Here is a 27891-nt window from a genome sequence, read left to right as displayed (position 1 = left end):
TACTCATAAAGTTACAGGCACCATATACAAGTGGTTCAGCATGGCCCCAATGGTAAAGTCAGGCACACACCACACCTCACAGTGGACCCTGGGCTGTCCCAGACATAGTGTGACACTTTCAGACTATCTCCAGCACTGAGACTCCCCTGCCACATCCTCAATTGTGCGGAACAGAGTGAATATTTATATTTTCAAACCAATTTCACTATAATAATCTAGAGAGCTATTGTTTCCTGTACTGAAAAAGGTTCTTAAGGGGGGTGGGGTGGGGTGGGGTGGGGACCACGGAGCAGTGAACTGGAGCCATAGTTCAATATTTAAGAGCACTGACTCTTCTCCCAGAGGACCCAGGTTCAATTCCCAGCACCCACACGATGGCGCACTGCACACACATGGTGCATAGACAAATATGCAGGCAGGACACCTATATGCATAATATAAAAATAAAGGTTAAGAAAAAGTTAAGTTTGGCAAGCATGGTGATGCACGACTTTAATCCTTGTACTTGAGAGGCAGAGTCAGGCAGATCACTGAATTGGAGGCCAGCCTGGTTTACAGAGAAAGTTCCAGGACAGCCAGGGCTTCTCTCTCTCTCTCTCTCTCTCTCTCTCTCTCTCTCTCTCTCTCTCTCCAAACAAAATACAACTCCACAGAAATTGAGATTTTAAAAATTTATTCTTTTTTGGTTATATATATGAAGTGTGCGTGTGTATGTGTGTGTATCAAAAAAAAAAAAAAATGAGGCCATGACTGCTCCTAGGCATAGTTGGAGAGGTTTAACGAAGCTGTGAGGGAGAGCAGAGGCAGAGGCAGCTGGAAGAGCTCAGAGTGAACATGGTAGACTGGAGTGGAGAGGGGAGAGCCAGAAGCTAAGAGACTAGGGAAGCAGGAGCCAAGAGTGAGCCAAAGAGACTGTAGTAGCCAAAATGGCAGGGTTCTACAGGGATCAAAGAGGCTGCAAGAAGAGAAGCCCAGCCGTGGGCTGGAGTTTTCGGAGTGGACTATGCCAGTCAGGATGACTCTGTGGGACTGAGGGATACTGGCAATCAGAGTCCACTTTGATATGTTAATTGTACCTCAGTTAGCCCTTTGTCATGGATTTTCGGGGGGGGGGGTGGGAGAGAGAGAGAGAGATGCTCTTCTTCCAAGGACACTGGTTTAGTTCACAGCACCCATGCCAACTAGCTCACAACCACCTAAAACTCTAGTTCCAGGGGATCTCACGCCCTCTTCTGGCCTCTGAGGACACTGCATGGATGTACTGCACCAATGTACAGCACACACATATGCATAAAATAATACATAAGACTTAAGTACAATAAAACGTACACCCATGACCTGGGCTAGAAGGCACTGAAGTATCTGCGTCCCTCTGCAGTGAGAGGGAGGTTTTAGTTTGGTTTTTTTTTTTTTTTTTTTTTTTTTGGTTTTTTGAGACAGGGTTTCTCTGTGTAGCCTTGGCTGTCCTGGCACTCACTTTGTAGACCAGGCTGGCCTCGAACTCAGAAATCCGCCTGCCTCTGCCTCCCAAGTGCTGGGATTAAAGGCTTGCGCCACCACGCCCGGCAGTTTGGGGGTTTTTGAGACAGAGTTTCTCTGTGTAGCCTTGTCTGTCCTGAAACTATGTAGACCAGGCTGGCTTCAAACTCTCAGAGATCTGCATGACTCCGCCTCCGCCTCCGCCTCCGCCTCCGCCTCCGCCTCCGCCTCCGCCTCCGCCTCTGCCTCCGCCTCCCAAGCACTGAGACTAAAGGTGTGCCACCACCACCCAGTGAGAGTAGTCTTTTAAAAGATTACTCCATTTGTATCAGCTGAATATGGAGCCTTGTACCTATCATTCCAGCACTCCAGAGACTGAGGCAGGCGGAGCACCTGGACTCAAGACCAGCCTGAACTACATCGTGAGTTCCAGGGCAGCCGGGGCTACAGAGTAAGATCCTGTCTTGGAAAAACAATTATAATGTATGGCTTTTTAATTCTGAGGCTGAGCTATGAGTAACTGCAGGCTCATCTACATGGAGGTGTGTGCCTACAACAGACACTGGTCAAATAGAAACACATTTTCCCAAGCTGTGTAAGGCCTCTGCTTGTCTGTCAGAAGCCAAGTGACTACTGATTAAGTTATGAAGAAACCACAAAGGCCAGTCCACTGAGTGAGACATCTGCCAACTGGATGCAAATTTAAAAGAATAAAATACATGGTTTGGGGGGGAGGAAGATTGTTAATACAGCAAATCGGAAGCACTTAAAATAAGAACCATTAGATCCATTATTCCTGAAGCTTAAAAGGATGCTGAGTTAAAAAGTAATAACATCCTTACCCATGATGCATCATGGACATCAAAACATTCTTGAAGCTCACTGTGCCTCCTGTACCCATAACCACCGAAATATATTAATCTAAAAAACAAACAAAAAGGGCACACGTTCAGAGTCTTGCTCCTAGCTTGTTCACAGATAGTTGAAATAGCTGGGTACCGTGGGTCAGGCCTGCAATACTAGCCCTCAGGAAGCAGGAACGGAGGATTCTCATGAGTTCCCAAGTCAGCCTGGGCTCTGTAAGGAGTTCTAGGCTAGCTCCAGAGTGAGACTCTACCTCAAAAGCCACGCACACAAAAGGAATTTGAAATATATTCTTTATTTTACCCTAACCACATAAACAAGCCAAAGAAACTACACAGTTATAGCTTAAAAAAAAAAACAAAAACAAACAAACAAACAGAGAACTGAGGGAACAATGAACCATAAAGGAAATGACCCCAGCAGGTGACAAACCTCCAGTAGAAGAGACTCTGTCCTCATACCTCCGCAAGGGCAGGAGAGGTCGCACACTAGGGGCGTGGGGAAAGAAAGCCCCCAAGCTGACAGAAGTCATGCAGAGGCTGGGATGGCAAACTAGTCAGAAAAAAGTCAGCCTCGGGGCCAACAACACACATCCTGGCTTCCAGCAGTCTTGAGGGAAGAGTCAGTACCATCACCAAAAGCTGGCCTACGGGTCATGGTATAATTAGCAGCAGAGTGCGTGCCCAGCTGTGTGAAGCCCTGGCTCGAATCAGAGGAAATGAAGGGGGAAAGAAGCTGGAAATCAAGAGGACCTGTGAGCAAGTCTCCCAGAGCCAAGCGCTGGACAGGCCTGGATCCGCTGCCCCTTGGGGTCATTTGAGGGGTTTGGAGAAGTCAGCCCACCAGGGGCATGCTTTAATAGGCTATTGAGGTTTAGAGCTTTAGAAGTGTCCCATGGGAGACACGTGGGAGCTGTGTCCTAAGAACAAAAAGGAATACAGGCCAACTTTATAGGTGGAACAACAATATGAACTAACCAGTACCCCAGAGTTCGTGTCTCTAGCTGCATATGTATCAAAAGATGACCTAGTCGGCCATCAGTGGGAAGAGAGGCCCATTGGACTTGCAAACTTTATAAGCCTCAGTACAGGGGATCGCCAGGACCAAGAAGTGGGAGTGGGTGGGTAGGGGAGTGTGTGTGTGGGGAGGGTAACAGGGACTTTTGGGATAGCATTTGAAATGTAAATGAAGAAAATACCTAATTAAATAAAAAAATTATGAAGAAAAAAAAGGAATACAGGTTTTGGGGGGCTTTGTGATGGGAGACAAACAGGAAGCCCAGGTGGATTTGGTGGCTAGGGGAAGCTGGCCTTTCCTTGAACACTTTGGAGGTTTCTCTGTGTCCTAGAACTAGCTCTGTAGACCAGCCTGGTCTCAAACTCATAAAGATTGGACTGTCTCTGCCTCTGAGTGTTGGGATTAAAGGTGTGTGCTTCCACCACCAGGTTCATTGTACACATTTTATTAGAGTTTCAGTTTTTTAATCATGTCAAAGTGTTAATGATCTAGAAACTTAATAATAGAGAAATCATTCAAGGAGAAAAATCCAAATAGCATTTCTTCCGATTTCATTTGTATGACATGGTTCTTAGCAGTTTTGGGACTGCTGTTGCCTTTGACTTCAAAACAAATCTACAGTTGCTGGGAAACGTGGAGTTGCCTCCGCCTTGGCCAAAGGCTACAGCCTACCCTAAGGGCAATGACGTTCAGCTGCTGCATTACCTGTCGTTATATACCCAGCAGGAAAGTTTATCACGTGGTGTGGGTGGTTGTCCATCAAACTTGGTGATGTTTTCCCAGGTGTAAGTTCCATCTCTTGTTCGTAAATTGACAAAGTAAAGCTTTAAAAGATGAGAATACTATTAGGAGCCAGGGCATCTGAAAACAAAGTCTGTTTCAGGAGTCTGCCAGCCAAAAACCAACCCTTCTTTTATTTCCAATAAATACCTCTCCTATTAAAAAATCTAAATTATAGAATTGACGAAAATAAGACATACTCCAGAAGCAAAATGATGTGTAAAACATACTGTGAAGCCTCTGCCCCTCCTGCTCTTGCCTATGGGTAACAACCAAGACTGCATCTAATTGAGGTGGAGTGGGGGAACATGGAGGAAGACCATGGCCGCTCTGTTCTCCATCTGTCTTTTAAGCCTAGTAACTACAAGATTAGGATGTACCCCTGTAATCTTCCTTTTAAACCATTTGCACATGTGTGTGATGAAAGGACACATTAGGGATTACATGTTGGCTACACGCCTGAATTAAAAGAAAGGATTACTCGGTTGCTGTATCCTTTGTCGTCATAGCCTCCAAAGACATAGAGCCTTCCGTGGATGCAAGCCCCGCAGCTTCCCGACATGGAGGGGGGGAGCTCCCCTTCCATTAGGTGCATTTTCCTGCAACAAGGACCACAGAGATGCTCTTAGCTTCCCAGACGACAGATAAAAGCTCCCATGAAAAGCATCATGGCCAACCATAAACAAGCATAATGGCAGCCAGGTGCCTTGGTGCACGCCCGGTGTTGGGGAAACTGGGGCCAGCGGGTGGAGAGCTGTACACCTGTCTGGGTTACAGAGTAAGCCGTTACCCGCATAAAGAGATCCATAAAAAGACTCTTTATCCTGCTGGGGGGGGGGGGCTGGGGGGGGGAGGTGTGACACTCAACAAAAGTTCCACACATGTTTCCATAACTGGGAATCAGCTGAGCAAAACAGTCTTCAGAGGCAAAGAGGGCTTAGCCGGTGAGGACGCGGAATGCGGAAGGGAGGGAGTAGGAACGGAGCCAGAGAACGAACCACAGAGAGATAAGGAGAGGGGTATGTCATAAATGCTGTAGGATATTCAAAGGATGCTGGTGAATGCCCTGTGATCTATTAAGGCCTCTGTGAGTTAGAAGACTAGACATTTTGTAACTTAAAATTACTTACCACAGCCCACTATCAATATCGTAGGTCCACATTTCATCATTTGGCAAATATACCTCATTGTCTTCAATAGACTAAAAATAAAGAACGTACAAAATTACCATTTTTCAATTATATAGTAACAAATTGTCCCCTGGAGTGAGAAAAGCTGAAATAAATGTTTAGAATAAAAGCAGAAATATATGAATCTTAAGAAAAAAGGCTCAGGGTAGCTCATTTTCACACAGAAAAAAAAAAAAAAAAACCTCTGAAAGACCCAGCGGAACATGGAGAGGACACGCCACAGAAGACTGTGGACATCTGAGTGCCTACTGTGTGCACCACACTGCCTCCGAGGGCGCTTTTACTCTTCTGACTCACAGTCCTGGTGACACGTGGGAAACTTCTGTGATTACTTACCTCCAGCATGCTGAAAAGCTTTTTTTTTTTTTTTTTTTTTTTTTTATCTCAGATCTCTTTACACCTTAAAAAAATGTATTTCTTTGGTTTTCGTTCATTTGTTTTGCTATTTTGCTCAATTGGCCTGCAACTTACCACCAACACTGTGAAGGCAGAGGTCATGTCTGCTGTTATAGCTAATTTCCCAGAGCCTCAGCAAGTGCCCTTGTATATAAAAGGGAAATGGGATTTACGCTGGATAGCTAAGCAGATTCATCCCTGCAAGACGGACCGCACCTTCACGTTAGATGAGTAGTCAATACGACAAATCTTTCTCGGGTGACATAGAAACACACACAAAGCACAAATAAAAGAAGTTGGATGTAACTGCTCAGGGCCATCACCTGCATCATACCTTCTTAAATGGAGCTTAAAACAATTATGTCCACGTCTGTGCAGGGTCACATGGAAGCCAGAGGCATGTGATCTCTTGGAGCTACAGGTGGTTGTGAGCTGCCTGCAACCCAAATCCTGGCCTTGTTGGAGCAGGAAGTACTCTTAACCATAGATGCCTCTTCAAGCCAATGACTTCTCTTCCACACCAAGTCTCCCTTTCCACTGAGTCATTCCTAAGAACATCCAACTTGATTTGACAACTAGATCCCTCAACAAAAGAACCACTCTCTTGACCACCCTCTATCCATCTTACTGCTCCCATCTCAGAAAACAATGGAACAACCCGCCCACGAAATGCTATGCAGTAGAGTATTCTTTTTAATGTTTATTTGATTATTTTAATTTGTGTGTGTGTGTGTGTGTGTGTGTGAGAGAGAGAGAGAGAGAGAGAGAGGTGGGCACTTGGGCAAAACTCTAAGTGAAATGAGTAACATGCTGGATAGAACTGAGCCCTAGCTGAGTGTATTTTTCATAAAACAGAACAACACTATGTCCACTATAGGATAGATAAAGAAATGTCACACAAATAATAACCACAAAGACAGAACAGAGACGGAGGGAATGGTCAACCAATGTCTGAGACCCATCGCATGGGCAAGCACCAATCCCTGACACTATTTATGATACTCTGTTGTCCTTGCACAACAGCCCAGCATAACTGTTCTTGAGAAGTTCCACCAAGCAGCTGATTGAAACAGATGCAGAGACGCAAAGCCAAACATTAGATGGAGCTTGGGGAGTCTTGTGGAAGAATTAGGGGGAGGATTGAGAGACCCAAAGAGGACAGGGGCTCCACAGGAAGACCAAAAGAGTCAATTAACATAGATTTCTGGGGGCTCCCAGAGACTGAACCACCAACTTAAAAGCTAGCATGGGCTAGACCTGGCACACCCCCACCCACATATGTAGCAAATAAGCTGATTGTTCTTGATGCAGGTCCCCCAACAACCAGAGTGTGGCTGTCTCTGAATCTGTTGTCTACCTGCCTGTCTGTGCATCCCATTCTCCTAACTGGGCTGCCTTGTCTGGCCTCAGTGGGAGAGAATGTGCCTAGTCCTGCGGAGACCTGATGTGCCAAGGTAGATGATACCCAGAGAGGAACCTCCCCGTTCCCAGAGGAGAAGGGGAAGGGGTGGGGAGCTGAAGAGGGGTACTGGGAGGAGGGGGGCAGATATTAGGATGTAAAATGAATAAACTAATGAAAAAAAAACAAAACAAAAGAATGAACAGAATATCCATGAGAAATAACCACAGCTGGTCCCTAGAGAAAGCCTAAGCATATTCTAAAGGACCACATTTCCTCGGTGGGACATGGTGACATTAGAAATTAATAAGACAAAATGCATTACAGAATACTGTGTGTGAGGCTGGAGATGTGGCTCAGCAGTTAAGAACATGTACTACTTTTTCAGAGGACCTGAGTCCTGCCCCCATTACTGTCCCTGGTACTCACATTAGACTCACAACTGTCTGTGACTCCAGCTTTAGGAGACCTGATGCCACTAGCACCTTCACCCAAGTGCCCGCCTCTCTCTCTCTCTCTCTCTCTCTCTCTCTCTCTCTCTCTCTCTCTCTCTCTCTCTCTCTCCCTCCCTCTCCCTCTCTCTCTCCCTCCCTCTCCCTCTCTCTCTCTCTCTCTCTCTCTCTCTCTCTCTCTCTCTCTCTCTCACACACACACACACACACACACACAAAATTTAAAATAATCAAATAAACATTAAAAGGAATATTCTAAGTTTAGAAATTTTGAATGTTTCCTTATGTAAGTTATAGGTTCAATAAACAATGAAAAATATGCTGGGCACTGATGACACACACCTTTAATCCCAGCATTTAGGGGGCAGAGACAGGCCAAACTCTGAGTTCAAGGCCAGCCTGGTCTAATGCTAACTGGGTCCCCCAAAACTGTTTGCAGGTGAGGGTCTGCATGTAGCTTCTGGGAACCTGTCCCCAGTTAATTCTGACTGGTTAAATAAAGATGCCAACAACCAATAGCTGGAGAGAAGAGAGAGAGAGGCAGGATTTAGGGTTCCTGGGCTTGGGACTGAGAGGAGCAGGAGCAAAGGAGGATCTACCAAGTCTTAGGATGTAGTGTGGAGGAGACAAGACACGGAGGCTACCATGGAAGGGTAATAATGTGCATGAGGGGGAAGCAGAGCCACCATGTAAAGGGGCCAAGAGAAAGCAGCCCAGAAGGCTGTTTAATTGGGTCAAGGGCAGCCAAGATGCAACACAGAAATTAGTTAAGTAGTAACTTGGAGTTATTGGTGGGAGGTAGATTCTAACAGCATGGAGGTTAGGCAGTTGCCCAGCTATTGTACTGCTTAAGGCGTATTACAATACAAAGGCTGTGTGTGTGTGTCTTTCATTTGGGAACATAAACCATTAAGGCAGGTAGTAACCCTGTGTCAGGTTTTACTAAAAATATTATTACTACAAGAGAGTTCTAGGACAACCAGAGCTACACAGAGAAGCCCTGTCTCAAAAACCAAAACCAAAAATGACAAAATATTGCTTACCCAAATTTGTCACTACTTATAAGAAAATGTATAGCCTCAAGCATTTATATTAACAAATTCCAAAGGAGCGACCTACGAATCCAGCGTCAGCAGAGCAGGAGAGCTGAGCCTGCTGGAGCAGCCTGCAACCTCAGCCCCTGGAGAAGCTGAACCAGGAAGGCAGTCAGTTCAAGGCCTGCCTGGGCTAGAGAGTGAATTCAAGAGCAGCGTGACTAGCGTGACACTCTGCCCCGGAATAATAACTCCAAAGGGAGCCTGGCACGTAAGTCAGTAAGCGAGAGCTTGCTAGCGAGATCCTAGGTTCAATACTCAGTCCTGGGGGAGAAAAAAAACCAAACACCAAGAAGGTCAAGAACGAAAGCATAGGAAGCTGGGGGTGAGGAGTTCGTGCCTGTGAGCTCGTTCTCGAGAGGCAGAGGCAGGAGGATAACGACCAGTTTAAGGACAGCCTGACTATATATGAAGTTTCAAGTCAGCCAGACCTACAGAGTAAGACTCCATCTGAAAAAAACAAAAACAAAACAATAAACAAAAATCCACTACATAAATCCCAGAATTCCAGAAGTAGTAACCCAGATATTAATAACAAAAATAAAATACAGAGGAGCCAGTAAATTGAGCTTATTCTTCAGAAGGCTGATAAATCTCTGATAAGATTATCCTAGAGAGAAGGGAAGCTACCAGCAGGCAATTTTAAGAGTAGAAAGGAGGACACATGTATAGTTTTATATACAAACATATATACACATATAAAGAGAGAAAGATTAAGTAGAGGGGATTATACACAAGTTCTGTTTGTACCAGTACACACGAAAACCTAAATGAAATGGATAATACTGTGGCAAGGAGAACCATATCTAGAAGAAAGACAGGAAAACTTGAACAGTCCTCTAGCTTTAGGTAGATAAGCAGTGTAAAACCTCCATCATAGGGCTGGAGAGATGGTCCAGGGGTCAAGAGCACACAGGGTGTTTGCAGAGGACCTGGGTCATTCCCAGCACCTATATTGGCCACTCACACACAACCAGGGGACCTGACACCTCTGGTGTTCTTGCTATGTCTCTCTCTGTATCTCTCTGTCTCTCTCTCACACACCTTTAAAAAGAGAACCCCCAAAATACCACGTCTACAACAGAGCTGGGAGAGGCAGTGAATAATGTTTTAAAATAATAATGTCACAAAATACAGAAAACTCAAAGCTCTGAGGAAAAGGCATTGAGTAGCTCATGAGTCATCAGGGAGACCAGAGAACCGGGATCTGGTCTATGCGGACAGCGAGCTCTGAGGCCATCTGCAGAACTGTCTGCAGACTGACACACACTGAGGGGTAGCTTGTCCCGCTGCCTCTTACAGCAGGAATTGTGAGCTTCTGCAATCATGGGCCCAGTATCACACCCTTCTACAGGTCCTAGATTTTTATGTTTTTACTCCTATTTTATTTCTACTTAAAAAAAAAATTTTTTTTTGACAGAGTCTCTGGCCCAGGCTGGCTTTAACTCCCTATATAGCCAAAGATGACCATAAATATCTGATCTTCCCACCCGCACCTCCCGCATGCTGGGATTACAAGTGTGTACCACAGGGCTTCTGCACACCAGGCGAAGGCTCCACAGCAGAGCCCTCCGGCCTTGGAAGATTCTCGTCTGCTCTTGTTTTTTGCAGGACTTCAGTCTAACACACACATAACCAATATTTCTTCATTTGCCATTAGGTTTCTCATTTTCTGATGCTTTTTAAAGCAGGTTTTTTCCCCCCAAAAGTTTGATCAGCTAACTTTTTCCTTTATATGTATATATTTTAACTCATTTCTTCTTTTCTCAACCTAAGATTTTTTAAATGTCCTGCTTTTTCCCCATAGTGAAGTTTAGTTTTCCTGAATTTAACTTGTCAGTCCTAAGGCTCTGATATAATTTTCCTCTAAATATCCTAGGTCCATTTATTGAATACTTGATTGTTTACATTCAAAACAGTTCTTTTCCAAACCAAATCAGTCTCATATGCCTGTCTGCTTCTGCCACCTCTTTCTTAGTCTATGGTGCTACCTATTGGGTCAAGATCACTGGATTACTTTAGAGCTGTGATATACTTTAGTATCTGGCACTAAAGCCCTCTTTACTCTTTTCAGACATTTCCTAAACCAATCTTTTCAGACATTTCCTAAACCAATCTTCCATACATACCAGACTAGACGACCTTTTGAATTATCTGGGAGTCTTCCCCATTTGACATTCCTGCCAGCGGCACTGGCAACTGTACAGATGTCAGAAATTTGAAGAAGGCATAGAGGGCAGAGAACAAAAGAATTTTCTAGCACCAACTACACTGTACACTGGCCTCTGTTTCAAATATACTTTTTAAAAATGGGCTTTAACAGGAAGTACTTCACACAGGTATCTGAGTTTTCAGGACACAAGTCTGTCAACTTACACACACACACACACACACACACACACACACTGTTCGTATTAATGAGGAGAGTTGTTTGGGATATAAAATAGGCAACACCAGCCATACAATACCAGCTGGAACACTCTCGATGCAGGAATCCCTCCAGCTTCCCGGACCTTTCAGCCACACCCTGTTCAAGAAGCCTTTCTAGAGCAGCTGTGGAAAGGGTCCTGAACTTTCTGGAGATAGGGCATGCTGTCTTTTTTGCCTTCCACTTTTCACCCTCCCACTTATACCTCAGACATTTTTTTCTCAGACCTGTTGATGATCCCTGGGATTTAAAAAGTAAGAGACCTGGGATTTAAGTCTGTGTTGTATATTACAGGGTTGTGTTTGTAACACCTCTGCTATTTGGAATAACAAGTAGTTGGAAAAGAAAAATTCTGCAGCTGCCCCCTGGAGAACTGGACGCTCACCGGCTACAATTTTCAAGAGTAAAATAAGATTTAAAGCATTCAGAGATTTCCTTTTTGGTCCCAAAGAATTCTATACTGATCTATTTCATGTATGGAGTTAAAGTGAATCCACATAGAGGTGATAGGTGAGGTACTAGATTACTGTTATTTTTTGACACAATGTCTTGTGCTATCCTGGAACTCATTACAGAACAGCAAATGCCCTCCAGCTCCTGCTTCTCCTGCTTCTGCCTCCCAACATCAGGGCTTACAGGTTGCTGCTGGACAACCTGCCTTGCAAAGCTATTATTTTAATCTTTTCTATTTAATTTACACCAGTGTCAACACAATCCAATATAAACACAGCAGATCAAGTTTGGTAAGTCGGTATCTTCAAGTGGCAGAACTTAAAAACACTAAAAAACTGTATGTGCATAAAAAACTAATACTAGTGTTTCATAAACAAAACAAAAACAAAAAACAAAAACTAATTCAAAGCCAGGCCAGGAGATAACCACGAGTAACTGGAAACCAGAGGATGAGACGCTCAGGGCCAGCCCATGGCACTTGAGATCTTGGCGTTTTTGTCTGTCTGGTTGGTTTGGGTTTTGTTTCTGAATGGGAGAGCTAGTTGTTGCTCATGCTCCGACGTTTCAACACCTGAGAGGCACAAACAGGATGCTAGTCCTGAATCTGAGGTTGACCTGGGCTACACATGGAATTCTAGGCCAGACAGTGTGAGCTGCAGTCTGAGATCCTGTCTCAAATAATTAACAAAGCAAAATAAAGCTCCAGAAAGCAGCCCCCAGTGTCACATGACCACCAAAGGGTCAATGCCTTTCTTTATAAAATGAAGATGTGGGACACGCAAGATGGCTCTGTAAAAACCAGTTAAAAGCACTGGTTGCTCTTGCAGAGGACCTGGGTTAGATTCCCAGCACACACAATCTGTAATGCCAGCTCCTAACACCCTCTTCTGACCTCTATGGATAGCAAGCATACAGTATGCACACACACACACACATACATACATATATACACACACATACATACACACACATGTGTATTTATACATACATATAGATACATGTATATGTATCTATATGTATATATGCAAAACATTCATGTACATAAAATAAAATAAATCAAAAAATTAACATTACAGATTAGACCCTAGTCGATAATCCCATATGATTAGGGCATGCCAGCTATAGTTAGCACACAAAAAAACAATTTTTCTTTTTTTTTACTTATACTGCACTAAATTAGGATTAAGCACACAAAACAACAAAACCCACTCGGACCTGATAATTCTTAACACACACAGTATGCACTTTATTTCGTTGTGTTACAGGTCTGTCATTTAAGGGCACTGAGGAGGTCAGAAGATGTTATCTTCTATTTGCAGTAGAGATTCCGTAGGGCTTATTTTCTAATCTGTAAACAAACGGGGTGGGCAGGTACACCTGAATTATTTTTTCCAACTCGATAATCCTTGTTATCATCCTACGATCATAGAAACAAAACAAACACACATTCCAACCGTCATGGCAATACGAATTTTCAGCCACAAAACTCTGTGGTGGAGTGTTGCGAATACGAATCTATTTTGAGACTCCAGAGGTACTTAATTAGCAAAGAAATGCCACTAAAAATAGCTGATAAATTTAACTGCTTGGTGACTTCCTTATTTTGAGTAGCACGGTGGCAATGATACCAAACAACGCGGCACGGCGTTCTGGGGTCCTCTCCAGTCCTGAGCCACGGAGGCTGGAGGGGTCACGCACCCCGGAACCCCGTTTTGTGGCTTTGGGAGCGGGAGCGACGTGGGCAGCACGGCAGGCGGCTCGCCTGGGAGCCTGTGGGAGTGCTGCGTCGCCGGCCGTCATCCCCCTGCCTCCGCTCCCGCGCCGCCCCAGCGCCCGCCCCTTCCCCTTACCACGTAGCCCCCCCACACGTAGAGGAAGTGTCCGTCCACCACGGCGCAGTGGCCGCTGCGCTCCTCGGCCACGCAGAACGCCTGCGGGTCCGCCATCCGCCCTCCGGGGCCCAGCCAGCTCGGCGCCCGCTCGCACGCGCGAACGGAACGCGAGGAGGGTCCAGATTGGCGGAGGCGGAACCGAGGAACCTGCGCGTCTGCGCGGCCACCGCCCCGGACCGGGGCCTGGCCGCTCCCGGGAGCACGGGCGCTGCGAAGACACTGCAAACCTCTCCCTGAAGCCTCTCTGCAGCCACTGTCTGGGCTTCTTAGGGCTCTATTAATCAAGAATGGTTTCTCATGAACTTACTTTATGTATGTGAGTGTTCTGCTCATATGTATGTATGTATGGTGTACATCCTGGACCTGGAATTATGGGCAGTTGTGAAATGTGGATGCTGGGAATCAAACCTGGGTCCTCTGCAAGAACAAATGCTCTTAACCTCTGCGCCATCTCTCTAGCTCCATGGCGTTCATTTGGAAAGTGAGCTTTCTTTTTTTTTTCTTCTCACAACTGTACAAAGTATTGGGTTTATGAACCCCAACTGGGTCAGCTTATTGACCTGAGCATCCTCCTGGCTGTGTGTGTGTGTGTTAGAGATCATTTTTTTAACACGAGCAGTGCTCCAATGCCAGTTCTGCTTCAGCCTCGGTAATGCATGGTTTCAAGACACATCTGAGGGTTTTTTTGCTTTTGTAGGGTCTGGGTGTTCCTGGTTTTCTTCACGTGTACTTCCGTGCTATTCGCCGTAGAAGGTGTTGGTACCTGAGGTACTCACTGAGTGTTCTATTATTTCTTCGTGGTGATGTATGTGGGAACACAGGCACAATTCCCCTTTTCTAAACACGAAAGGAAACATTATTGTCTTGCATCTTTCATTTCCCACTTGTATACATTTTCTCTGGGGAGAGGAGCGAACCTCAAGTCTTGGTTGAAGAACCAATGATTTTAATTACAGTTACATGACCATAGCTATTCCACTGAATAAAATGTCTCTGCCTAGCAACTGTTAACTGCCTACAAAAGCTGGGGGTGGGAGCTTGAGAACCACCCCCCCTTCCATGCGACTGTTAACTGCCTTTAAGACCACGGAGGGCAGGGAGCCCCTCCCCCAACCCTAAATCGTGGTAATAATTCTACAACCCTCCACCTCTTGCCATTTGCCCCGCCACCTTCCACGATCGTCCCTGAGGCTTGGGTAGGATGCCCCTCTAGGGCTGGACATTCAATAGCACTTTTAACCAGTTGAGTCTCTACAGTAACGACTGCCCATTTAAAAACAGAAACCTCATTGACCAAAGATGACAACTGCACTAGTGGACGGGTATAAAAACTATTTAGAAGGCAATTTGACAGACACATAGAACTTAGCAAAAGAGCAGCAGCTTTCAAAAATCTATGGTCTTCCCCCAGCCATGGGCTTTTGACTGGGTTTACAGAACACCGCACCAATTCCCCTCTTGTGGAACGATCCACAAATCCAATCAGAAAATAATTGGCTGTACCCATAATAGTTTCTTCACCAGTGAGACCATCAGGCCTGATGTGTTGATACTGTAGACTTCAGGATCCCCAGCAAGGTGGGGCCATTGGTTACAGCTCTCCCCGGCGTAGTCCTTCCCAGTACTGTGAAAGCTGGCTAGGAGGAAGGACCAGTTCAATCCTTCTGATTTTCCATGTTCTTCCACAAAGATGTGTAGTATGTAGTGTCTTTGGCAGTAGAGACTTGTATTAATCTGGTCTCTAGAGTAACAGAAATTATAGAATGCATCTCTATATATTGAAAGGGGATTTATTTAAAGGACTTACAGGCTGCAGCGCAGCTAATCCAAAACAGGCTGGCTGTGAACCGGAAGTCCAACTAGAAGTCCAAGAATCCAGTAGTTGCTTGGTCCACAAGGCTGGATGTCTCAGCTGGTCTTTATTCTGTGCTGGATCCTGAAGTAGTAGGCTCTGACGCCAGTGAAGGAATGGACTTGCTAGCAAGGAGAGGGCAAGCAGGCAAAACCCAAAACCTTCTGTAAAAGCAATTCTTGAGTTTTTTTTTTTTTTCCTTACATCCCCTTTGCCTGCTAATAACTGAAGGGCATTTCTATGGGTGCTCTAGCCCATTTTAGCTCCCAAATAAATAACACAGAGACCTAGTATTTTTATTAACAAGCCTAAGCTGGCCAGGTTCTGAGCTATTCAAACCTGACTAGGCTGCTACTACCCAGCCACATGCCCTGTTACTTGCCATCAGGTCTTGCCCTGGCTTGCTCTGGTCCATGTGTGTCCTCATGACTGCCCTCTCATCACGATCTCATGGTGAATCCTCCTGGTCTAGTCCATCCAAATGACCTCTCCTCCTCTTCCTCTTCCTCATCCTCCTCCTCTTCCTCTTCCTCCTCTTCCTCCTCTTCTTCTTCCTCTCCCTCCTCCCTCCCTCCTTCCCTCTCCTTTCTCATCTCCCTGGGACCTCCAGACTCAAATCCTGCCTATTCTCTTCTGCCCAGCTATTGGCTGATCAGCACTTTATTAACCAATCAGAGTTGATAGAAACTGCAACCAGATCTCTGGGCACATCTGATGGAGAAAACAGCAACTGATTGCTGTTGACAACTGATTGCTGTTGACAACTGATTGCTGTTGACTGATTGCTGTTGCTGTAGCCAAGTTGACAACCAAAAATAGTCACCACAAACCCAACCCTTGTCAACACACAATTATATTACCTTCTGTTGTGATGAATCTCCAAATGAAAACAATAATCATGTTACGTAAAGCCTAAGTATAACTATCCCACATTGCATCCAAATGCATTCAATATTTAACCAGGTCATAACTATTCCACAACCGCAAATGTACTATAAATTTAGAATAGGTGGCAATGTCCCTTGAGGGACATTCTTTTAGTATCTCAAACTTAAGTATGATAACCATTGATATTCTCTTAATTGATGTTACAACACATAATAAAGAAATTTAGGAAAGAAAACACAAATATCTGCACAAATGCATTCTTTTTGTTGTTGTTTTTCGAGACAGGGTTTCTCTGTATAGCCCTGGCTGTCCTGGAACTCACTTTGTAGACCAGGCTGGCCTCGAACTCAGAAATCCACCTGCCTCTGCCTCCCGAGTGCTGGGATTAAAGGTGTGTGCCACCACGCCCAGCCACAAATACATTCTTAACAAACTACAACAGGAACAGGTCAGCTATAATCCTTGTTTCTGTAACTGATGATGCAGCCTTAGCTGGTATTTATACCTACCTTCCTCTGCTACCCATTCTGTACTTCCTCTACCCTTTGTCAAGAATCCCAACAGGCTTCAGCTCTTTTCCTGGAGGAGGGGCCCACATCTTCACTCCGGATGGGTCTCTGCGCTTTGTCATCCTTCCTGGATTATGCTGGTGTAATTTCCCATTGACTTTCATCACTGGAGATGGCAGCACCGAGAGACGACCTTAATGATTTCCTACTCTCCAGGGAAAAATTTCCCTACCTCCATTGGAAAAGCAATCCAGTTTCTCCATGGTAATCTGGATCAATCACCCCTCCTAACACTGTTACTCATTTCTTAGCCTGTTGACTTAAGGGCATCAGAAGCCCAAAAAAAGGCCAGAGAAATGTCTGAGTTTCTAATTCAATGGAATGTTTATTGGGACTCCTGGCAGGAACACTTCCAGTTCTGGAACCTAAACTTCAAAGCCAAAAGAAATTAAGGTCACAGGAGCAAAATTTTTCTTAGAAAGTCACTAGGGGTGATAGTCAGTGGAACTATTCCCTTTTCCACTCCTTGGTTTGTGGACCCGTAGATCTGGCTATAGGAGAGACAGACCACATGTGGTACTTTGATTCAAAGCATATACCACCTTCTGGAGAATGCTGCCCCACGCCAGGCTACTGCCACCTAACCTGTGCTGTAAGAGCGTCTTGAAAAAGCCATTCCATCTTTTTATCAGGACAGCTGCTTCAAGATGGTCAGGAACACGGAAACACCAGCTGATTCCATTATTGTGGGCCCACTGTCACACTTCTTTGGCTGTGAAGTGAGTTCCTGGGTTAGAAGCAGTACAGTGTGGAATGCTGTGACAGTAAATAAGGCATTCTGTAAGTCCACAGATAACAGTTTTGTCAGAGAAGCATTGTGTGCAGAGAGACAAATCTGTAACCAAAATAATTATCTACTCCAGTAAGAACAAAGTGAAGTGGTCCAGTGTGGTCAACCTGCCACCAGGTAGGCCACTGATTGGTCATTCTAGGGAATGTTGCAATATCTGGGGCTTCATGTTGGTCTCTCCTGATGGCAGATCTAGCACCCAGTGGTGGCTGCAGCCAGGTCAGCCTTGGTGAGTGGAAGTCTGTGTTGCTGATTCTATGCATAACCTACCACGGCCAGTTTGTTCATGGGCCCAGTGGGCAATGACAGGGATAGCTGGAGAAAGAAGCTGACTGTCCACAGAATGGGTCATCCTACCTACTTGATTACTGAATGCCTCCCTGGCTGAAGTCACCCTTCAATGAGCATTTACATGGGGCCAAGTGTCTTCACATCCTTAGCCCATTTGGTGAGATCTATCCACATACTTCCTGCCCACTGTCTTTCTTACCTATTTTCTAATCATGTTCTTACCAAGTCCCTGAACAAACAACCAACAGCCCATGAATTAGTGAACAACTGCACAATCTGACCATTTCTTCTTCCAAACAAACTGTAATCCCATGTGTACTGCCCATAGTTCTGCCCACTGCGAAGATTTCCCTTCACTTATTACTGTCAGGGTTGTCCCAGGAAGGGGTTATACTGCTTCAACTGTCCACTTCTGGGTAGTGCCTGTATGCATGCAGAACCATCAGTAAACTAGCCTATAGTCTTCTTTTCCTCAGCCAATGCACCACAGGGCACATTCCATGAGGCTATAGGTTCATCCTCGACAGCAGATGGCATTGTAACAGGATTAGAAACCATACACATTTGAGCAACTTCTTCATGTAACGTGCATGTGCTTGGGCCTGATTATATATATATATAAAGCAATCTCTTGTCAAATGGAAATGACATCTCTATATCTATCTATCTATCTATCTATCTATCTATCTATCTATCTATATTTTGTTGTTATTGTTGTTTTTCGAGACAGGGTTTCTTTGTGTAGCCCTGGCTGTCCTGGAACTCACTTTGTAGACCAGGCTGGCCTCGAACTCAGAAATCCATCTGTCTCTGCCTCCCAAGTGCTGGGATTAAAGGTGTGTGCCACCACGCCCGGCTATATCTATATTTATATCTTGATATAGATATATAATCACTTCCACTTGATAATAGATTGCTGCTGTGCACATCCTACTTTATAACTTGGTGGGTCAGATAACACTCATGTCCACCTCATTATGGGCAGCTTAGGTCTCACAGTAACTTTGTTCATTATCAAACTAAGGCCCAATAGCAGGCCAAGAGCTGTTTCCCAAAGGGAGAATAGTTGTCTCCAGATGATGATAGAGCCTTGTACCAAAATCCCAATGGTCTCTTCTATGATTCACTTATAAGGGCCTGCCAAAGATTCCAATCAGCAAAGAGAAAAGGCTTCCTTCTTCCTTGTCCCTATATAGGCTTCCAGAAGAAGGGGTGCCCAGATTAAAAGTGTGTCTTCTCAAGATCTGGTTTAGGAGTGGATCTTCCTACTTCAAACTAAGCAAAAATCCCTCACAGATGTGCCCTCCAGTTTTGGATTTTAGCTAATTCCAGGTGTGGTCAAGTTAATAACCAAGAATGGCCATCACACCATCTAATTCTGGTGAGCAATCTCTAGCAGAGGCAATAGTCTATATTGGGGGGTGGACTTCACGGGCCTCCTTGGCAAACAGCTCGTGAGGTGATGAGTGTTTGTTTAATATCCTGTGGCTTCTGGGTGTGCCCTACCCTTGCAGGTTACCTTCATTCAAATTCTTTAACTGCTGTTTGAGTGACACATTTTTCTTTTCAGCCCACTTAGCCCCTGTAAGGTTGTAAGGTAGGCGGAAGTACCATCGGATCTGGTTGTCCTCAGCCCCGTTCTGCACACCAGTGCTTGTGAAATGAGTGCCCCCGTCTCTGTCAATGCTCTAAGGGTGTCTCTTGTCTCTACACAACCTTGAGTTAGATGAGACCCTTGGTGAAAGCCTTCCCTGATGTTTATTTCCTGGAAATATTTGCAAGAGATGTGCAGCCGTCCACAGGGAAGGGCATCTGATGAACATCTCTCCCTAGCAGGCCTAAGTCCTGTGTGGGTTATTTGCCAACCCCATACAGGATGGGCACATTTATGTATTTGCCTCAATATAACATTCATATGCCATGGCCATAACTGAGAACAAGCCTTGCATGTTTGGACATGTTGCAGCATACTGGGATATTCCATGGGAATGACAGTGGTGTGAGCTCTTCTCTTTCCTTTTCTTTTCTTTTCTTTTCTTTTCTTTTCTTTTCTTTTCTTTTCTCTTTTTTTCATTTCTTTTCCTTTCTTTTCTTTTCTTTTTTTATCAGATATTTTCTTTATTTACATTTCAAATGTTATCCCCTTTCCTAGTTTCCCCTCTGAAAACCCCCATCCCCTCCTTCCTCCCCCTGTTCACCAATCCATTCACTCCCCGCTTCCTGGCCCTGGCATTCCCCTATACTGGGGCATAGAACCTTCACAGGACCAAGGGCCTCTCCTCCAATTCATGACTGACTAGGCCATGCTCTGCTACATATACAGCTAGAGCCATGAGTCCCACCATGTGTTTTCTTTGATTGGTGGTTTAGTCCCGGGGAGCTTTGGGGGTACTGGTTAGTTCATATTATTGTTCCTCCTACAGGGCTGCAAACCCCTTCAACTCCTTGGGTACTTTCTCTGGCTTCTTCATTGGGGATCCTGTGCTCTGTCCAATGGATGGCTGTGAGCATTCACTTCTGTATTTGCCAGGCAATGGCAGAGCCTCTCAGGAGACAGCTATATCAGGCTCTTGTCAGCAAGCTCTTGTTGGCATCCACAATAGTGTATGGGTTTGGTGGTTGTTTATGGGATGGATCCCCAGGTGGGGCAGTCTGTGGATGGTCATTCCTTCAGTCTCTGCTTCACACTTTGTCTCTGTAACTCCTTCCATGGGTGTTTTGTTTTTCCCCTTCTAAGAAGGATCGAAGTATCCACACTTTGGTCTTCCTTCTTGAGTTTCATATGTTTTGCGAATTGTACATGAGCTTCTGGGCTAATATCCACTTATTAGTGAGTGCATATCATGTATGTTCTTTTGTGATTGGGTTACATCACTCAGGACAACACCCTTCACAATAGTCACAAATAATATAAAATACCTTGGTGAGCTATTTTCTAGCCAATATTGGTTCCTCTGTGATCAATGTGAACCTAGCAAACAGCCTCCAAAGGATACTTGAAAGCAGATGGTCCATGTTTTAATAACGGGATATAACTTTTGATTTCTAGGAAAGCTCAATGAACTATGAGCTACTGTGTAGAAAGACACCAGGATTCTGACATCAGTAATATATTTTTTCCATATCTATTGTCCCCCATGGTAGAACTTGTCAATTTTCTCTTTTCTCTGTGAATATATCTCTGAATATGCCAGAATAGATTCTCTAAGGCCAAGTTTCATGAGCAGTGTCTATGTCCATTTGTGGTGGTTTGAGTGAAAATGGGCCCCATAGGTTCTTATATTTGAGTTCCTAGTCTCCCGTTGAGCTGTTTGGGAAGAATTAGGAAGCATGACCTTGTTGGAAGTGTGCGACTGGGAATGGGCTTTGAGGTTTCAGGTCCAGCGTCACTGTCTGCCTACTGCTTGCAGACCAGCATGCAAAGCTCTCAGCTACTGCTCCAGCGTTATGCCTGTCTGCTTCCTGAATGATAACCATTGACTAAAACTGTAAGCAAGTTCCCAGTAAGATGTTTTCTTATATAAGAGTCGCTCTGGTCATGGTGTCTTTTTACAGTAACTAAGGCACAGCACTACTCTTAGCCCATTGGCTTCTGCTCCAGCCACCCATTTTTGTCTGGTACCCCCTGCTGTTGTCATTCATGGACCAGACATTAACAGGGATAAGGAAGGTCCCTTCCTGGCTTGGCTATTGGCTCAGTTATTGATGGAGGCACACTGGCTTCAAAGGACCCTGGTCCCAGCAGAGAGCCTCATAGTATTCATGGCAGGATTACAGACACCACACCTCGTTGTTGTAAATATGAATTCACAGAGTTTCTAGACCCAGAAAGAGGCCTAGGAAGTCTTCAGTTCATCCGTTCTTTGGTAATCTGTCTTTACTAATATAATAATACCAAGGCACATGCGCTGGGGCTCACGTGCTGCAGTGCTTTAAAAACATCTAGCAATTCTGTTTTAGAAATGTGTGCCAGCTAGAACAGCAAAGGCTTGTGCTGTAAGATCGAGAATCGATAAATGGGACCTCATAAAGTTGCAAAGCTTCTGCAAGGCAAAAGACACCGTCAATAAGACAAAAAGACCACCAACAGATTGGGAAAGGGTCTTTACCTATCCTAAATCAGATAGGGGACTAATATCCAATATATATAAAGAACTCAAGAAGGTGGACTCCAGAAAATCAAATAACCCCATTAAAAAATGGGGCTCAGAACTGAACAAAGAATTCTCACCTGAGGAATACCGAATGGCAGAGAAGCACCTGAAAAAATGTTCAACATCCTTAATCATCAGGGAAATGCAACTCAAAACAACCCTGAGATTCCACCTCACACCACTCAGAATGGCTAAGATCAAAAATTCAGGTGACAGCAGATGCTGGCGAGGACGTGGAGAAAGAGGAACACTCCTTCATTGTTGGTGGGATTGCAAGCTGGTACAACCACTCTGGAAATCAGTTTGGCGGTTCCTCAGAAAATTGGACATAATACTACCAGAGGATCCAGCAATACCTCTCCTGGGCATATATCCAGAAGATGTTCCAACCGGTAAGAAGGACACATGCTCCACTATGTTCATAGCAGCCTTATTTATAATAGCCAGAAGCTGGAAAGAACCCAGATGCCCCTCAACAGAGGAATGGATACAGAAAATGTGGTACATTTACACAATGGAGTACTACTCAGCTATTAAAAGGAATGAATTTATGAAATTCCTAGGCAAATGGATGGATCTGGAGGGCATCATCCTGAGTGAGGTAACACAATCACAAAAGAACTCACACAATATGTACTCACTGATAAGTGGATATTAGCCCAAAAACTTAGGATACCCAAGATATAAGATACAATTTGTTAAACACATGAAACTCAAGAAGAACGAAGACCAAAGTGTGGACACTGTGCCCCTTCTTGGAATTGGGAACAAAACACCCATGGAAAGAGTTACAGAGATAAAGTTTGGAGCTGTGAAGAAAGGATGGACCATCTAAAGACTGCCATATCCAGGGATCCATCCCATAATCAGCTTCCAAACGCTGACACCATTGCATACACTAGCAAGATTTTGCTGAAAGGACCCAGATATAGCTGTCTCTTGTGAGACGATGCCGGGGCCTAGCAAACACAGGAGTGGATGTTCACAGTCAGCTATTGGATGGATCACAGGGCCCCCAATGGAGGAGCTAGAGAAAGTACCCAAGGAGTTAAAGGGAACTGCAACTCCATAGGTGGAACATTATTATGAACTAACCAGTACCCAAGAGCTCTTGACTCTAGCTGCATTTGTATCAAAAGATGGCCTAGTCGGCCATCACTGGAAAGAGAGGCCCATTGGACTTGCCAACTTTATATGCCCTAGTACAGGGGAATGCCAGGGCCAAGGGGTGGGGGTGGGTGGGTGGGGGACTGGGGGGGAGTGTATTGGGGACTTTTTGGATAGCATTGGAAATGTAATTGAGGAAAATACCTAATTAAAAAACAAAACAAAACAAAACAAAACAAAAAAGAAATGTGTGCCAGCTATTCCCCTTCCCATGTTCAGGACCAAAGCCTCATTGGAACAGTTTGCTTTTTGCTCTGATCTTCGATTGCTTTTGCCATAATGTCCAGATATCACCACCCTCTGAGCTTCTGGCACCTTCTAACATGAAGGGTCACTGAGGTCTTGGGGTACATACCCATTTAGCTTGCTTTACAAGGATGTTAGCCTGATCAAAACTTCTCAAGCCTTCCTATCCCAGCTCCATGGGTGCCCCCTCCCTTCTTAGAAAACAAGCTATTAAAAAGATGGGTAACTTGGGTGAAGTGGAAAATGAAAATATATCAATGGCTTAGAAGCTCTGCAAATACCTACACCTGTTTTACAGTCACAGGTATCTTTCTAGGCCATAATACTTCCAAGAATTTTATAATTGTGCCCCCCCCCCCCGCACCTAGTAGGGATTGATCTCCTGTCTCCTTGTTTTATTCTTTTTCTTTTTTGTGTTTTGTTTGATTTTTGTTGTTGCGATTTTTGTTTGCTTTTTGGGACAGAGTCTCCCTATTATGTTACTCTGGCTGCCTGAAATTCGTTATATAAACCAAGCTGGCCTCAAACTCACAGAGCTCCACCAGCTGCTTCTGCCTCCTGAGTGTTGGGATTAAAGGTGTGCATGGCCTCCATAATTTTTTAAAAGATTTATTTTATGTGTATGGATAGTTTTGCCTGTATGTATGTATATATGTATGTATGTATGTATGTATGTATTATGTATGCGCATCATGTGTGTGCAGTGCCCATGGAGACCAGAACTGGAATGATAGATGATTGTGAGTTACCATGTGGGTTTGAATCTGATAAGCCGTTTCTTCAGCTCCAAGCTGCTAGTTTTTGTTGGTTTAGTTTGTTTTTGAGTCAGAGTCGGTTGGTATTGAACCCACAGAGATCCATCTGCCTCTCCCTTCAAAGTGCTGGGATTAAAGGTGTACACAACCAACCCCATCCTCATCCTCACTGCTAGGTACAACAGGTACCTTAAGCAAAGGTCATAAAAGGGAACTAATGATTTACTGTGGGTGCAAGGACAGAAGACAGAATATTGACTGGGCTTATCTATACAAAGCTTCAGTGGTAACTTAGTCACAAGAATGAAGAGTTTTAAGTCTCCATGAACCTGTAAAGCTAGAGACAGATAACAAATGTCTAGTCTTCCAGATTTCTTTCTCTTTATTATGACTTTTGAAACTTGGTATGTATATAGTGTATATGGGCAAATATGTGCCAGGAGCCATGGAGGAGAAGCTAAAAGCTGGCAGGCAATCTTCCTGAGATGGTTTCACCATGGACCGTGACAGCAGGATGGGTGAGGCCTTCCAGGCAAGGCTGAAGAGACTGCAGTACAGGAGAGATCCCTGCTGTTAATATGCTTTTCCTATTATTATTAAATAGATATAACACTTACTAGCTATCAGCCCACCCTTTTGAGCAGATTTTTGTAAATCAATGAAGATATACTGTCTTGTAGTGACGCTATATAGACAAATAGATTATTTCTTATTTCTTTTTTTAAGGTTTGTTTGTTCATATTTATTTATTTATTTATTTATATGAGTATACAGTGGGTCAGCTACCATTGCAAAAGTAACATAGAACTAAGATAAATAAATGTTATATTATAATAAAAGCAAACCTAATATCTTGCAAGACTGTCTTGTCCCCCTCCCCTGCCTACACTTTTTCCCCTTAGCTACCTTCAGGAGAGAACAAGAATGCCGGAGTTGGCCTCTGGCAAATACGCAGGTGGGTGTGTGCATTAGTCAGTGTGTCCAGCTAGTCCTGAGAATCCATCTGTCTCTGCCTCACCCCAGAGCTAGGACTACAGGTATGCCACCACGCCCAAACTTGGATGTGGGTGCTAGAGATCAGAACTCAGGTCTTCATGTTTGAGTGGTGGGCCCTTTATCAACTGAGCCACCACTCAGCCTCTCAGGTGCTTTTATAAAGCTGTAAAACAGTGATTTTTTTTTTTTTTTGCATCACTTCATCTATATAATGAAAACTTTTTAGTGGAAATAGGCACGATAACAAAGCAAGGTTCTGGGTCACCATGACATCTCTGTACTTTGGTAATCTGTCTTTACTGTTCTTAGGGTGATAACCTTGGTGGAGATATCTGGAGGTGAGCTATCCTTCATATCAGTGAATGTGAATTGGCCTTGGGATCCACCAGCTAAAGGACTACTGAAAAGGGTATTAGCAAGGTCAAATGCAATATAGAGAGATACCAGCACGTACCAACTACTATGTCAAAAGATCGATGTGGGGTACAATGGTCACTTCTACTCAATTCTCTAGTATCCACTCTCACTCTCCAGGAGCCATCTTGGCTTTTCACCGTTCCCCTGACCCCTGGCTTTCGAAAGGGTCATTCATCTTTACCCCGTCTAGCTGTTTAAAGGTTTCTGTGATTTCATCGTAGCCCCTGGGCAGTCTGTACTGTTTGACGTTCATAGACCAGGTCAAGATAGGCAACTTTATAGGCTCCTGTCTCACCTAAGCACCTAGGACCACCTTTACAGTTTGCACTGTCAGTACAGCTCTCCAATGCTGGCGTGCAGGGTATGTCCAAGTAATATGCTCACCCAGAACATTCTCTTGCAGTGGAGAAATGCATATAGTACACCCCCCCCCTCCCAGAGAGCTGGGCATAATCGCCACCCAGGACAAGTTTAATCTTTTTGTTTGTTTGTTTTTTGGGTTTTTTTTGGTTTTTTGAGACAGGGTTTCTCTGTGTAGCCTTGGCTGTCCTGGAACTCACTCTGTAGACCAGGCTGGCCTTGAACTCAAAAATCTGCCTGCCTCTGCCTCCCAAGTGCTGGAATTAAAGGCATGAGCCACCATGCCTGGCAAGTTTAATCTTTTTTTTAATTATTTATTTTATGTATATGAGTACATTGTAGCTGCCTTCAGACACACCAGAAGAAGGCATCAGATCCCATTACAGATGGTTGTGAGCTACTATGTGGTTGCTGGGAATTGAACTCAGAACCTCTGGAAGAGCAGTCAGTGCCCTTAACCTCTGAGCTATCTCTCCAGTCCCCAAGTTTAATCTATTTTTTTGTTTTGTTTTGTTTTGTTTTTTTTCCGAGACAGGGTTTCTCTGTATAGCCCTGGCTGTCCTGGAACTCACTTTGTAGACCAGGCTGGCCTCGAACTCTGAAATCTGCCTGCCTCTGCCTCCCGAGTGCTGGGATTAAAGGTGTGTATACCACCGCCCGGCTAAGTTTAATCTTTTTAAGTGTGTGTGTGTGTGTCAGTGTCTGTGTGTCTGTGTTGTATGTGCCAGTACAGCATACATGTGGAGATCAGAGGGCACACTGGAGTCTGTCCTTGCCGTCTACCTCGATTCAGTTCAGACAGGGTCTCTTAGCTTTTCACTGTTGCTGGCCCATGAGCTTCCAAAATTCCTGCTGACTCTATCTTCTATTAGGCTATAGGTATGCTGGGATTGAAGATTCTCAGCACCACATATGGAATTATGTAGGCTCTGGGGATTAGAACTCAGGTCCTCAGGCTTGCATGGCAAGCACTTTTTCTTATGGAGTGATGGCAACAAATGGCAGAATCAGGAAGCTGAGAGCTCCTATCTTCAAATGCAAGCACAAAGCAGAGAAAAGAGCTGGAAGTGGGGTGATGCTATACAATCTCAAAGCCTACTGTCTTAGTTGAGTTTTACCGCTGAGAACAGACACCATCACCTAGGCAACTCTTGTAAGGACAACATTTAATTGGAGCTGGCTTACAGGTTCAAGGTTCAGTCCATTATCATCAAAGCAGGAGCATAGCAGTGTGCAAGCAGGCATGGTACAGGAGGACCTGAGGGTTCTATATCTTGTTCTGAAAGCAAATAGAAAACTGGCTTCCAGGGAGCTAAAAGGGTCTCATTGCCCACCCACACAGTGACACACTTCCTCCAACAAGGCCATACCTATAGTCCAACAAGGCCACACCTCCTAATAGTGCCCCTCCCTGGGCTAAGCTTATTCAAACCACCACAGCTGCTCCAGCACAACTGCACCACCTGAATCTCTCCAAACAGCGCCACCAACTGGGAACCAAGAGTTTACACACCAGAGCCTATGGGAGACATTTTTATTCAAACCACCACAGCTGGGATCTCTCTTTGTTGTCTAGTTTAACTTTTCAAAAGTTTTGAAATGCAAAATCAAGCAAATATACACATGCTTTCTTTTTACTGTTTTCCTTTTCAGAAAGATCTTAACTATATGCCCCAGAGATATTGCTTATACTGTTGTAGAAATCATTCAAGTTTTTGGCTTATTTGCCTCTCCCCCTCCCACTAAGCCTCAGGTATCTTAGGCTTGCTTTGAACTTGCTGTGACATCAAAGATGGCCTTTGCCTCCTGATCCTTGCACCTCCCCGTTCTGAGGCCTGGGATTACAGATCTGTGACCTTATGCCCAGAGCTTCCTTGTGTCCTGTAAAGTTGAATGCTTATTTATAAACAGCCAATTGTTTATTCATCTCACCAGCACAAGTATGTGTGTGTGTGTGTGTGT

The 27891-nt window shown here is 44.5% G+C and overlaps 1 protein-coding gene across 2 annotated transcripts in view; it reads right to left on the bottom strand.

Moving 5' to 3' along the window:
* Klhdc1 (kelch domain containing 1) overlaps window positions 1-13590 on the bottom strand; it is a 43418-nt gene extending 29828 nt beyond the window's left edge. The window contains exons 1-5 of one of the 2 annotated variants that reach the window (XM_085830393.1): window positions 13403-13590; window positions 5271-5341; window positions 4622-4739; window positions 4066-4184; window positions 2322-2400 (exon numbers count right to left, since the gene is read on the bottom strand). In XM_085830393.1, coding sequence (XP_085686519.1) covers window positions 2322-2400; window positions 4066-4184; window positions 4622-4739; window positions 5271-5341; window positions 13403-13498 — 483 coding nt within the window. In that variant the 5' untranslated portion in view covers window positions 13499-13590. The remainder of the gene's footprint in view (window positions 1-2321; window positions 2401-4065; window positions 4185-4621; window positions 4740-5270; window positions 5342-13402) is intronic. The other variant, XM_021179040.3, reaches the window with a different exon arrangement.
* Window positions 13591-27891: the final 14301 nt, after the last annotated feature.

This window comes from Mus caroli, unplaced genomic scaffold (genome assembly GCF_978045245.1).
Source record: "Mus caroli unplaced genomic scaffold, Mus_caroli_1 scaffold_14, whole genome shotgun sequence".
NCBI classification, from domain to species: domain Eukaryota; kingdom Metazoa; phylum Chordata; class Mammalia; order Rodentia; family Muridae; genus Mus; species Mus caroli.
The sequence above is the reverse complement of the archived record's forward strand: the minus strand, read 5'-3'. Positions and strand labels throughout refer to the sequence as shown.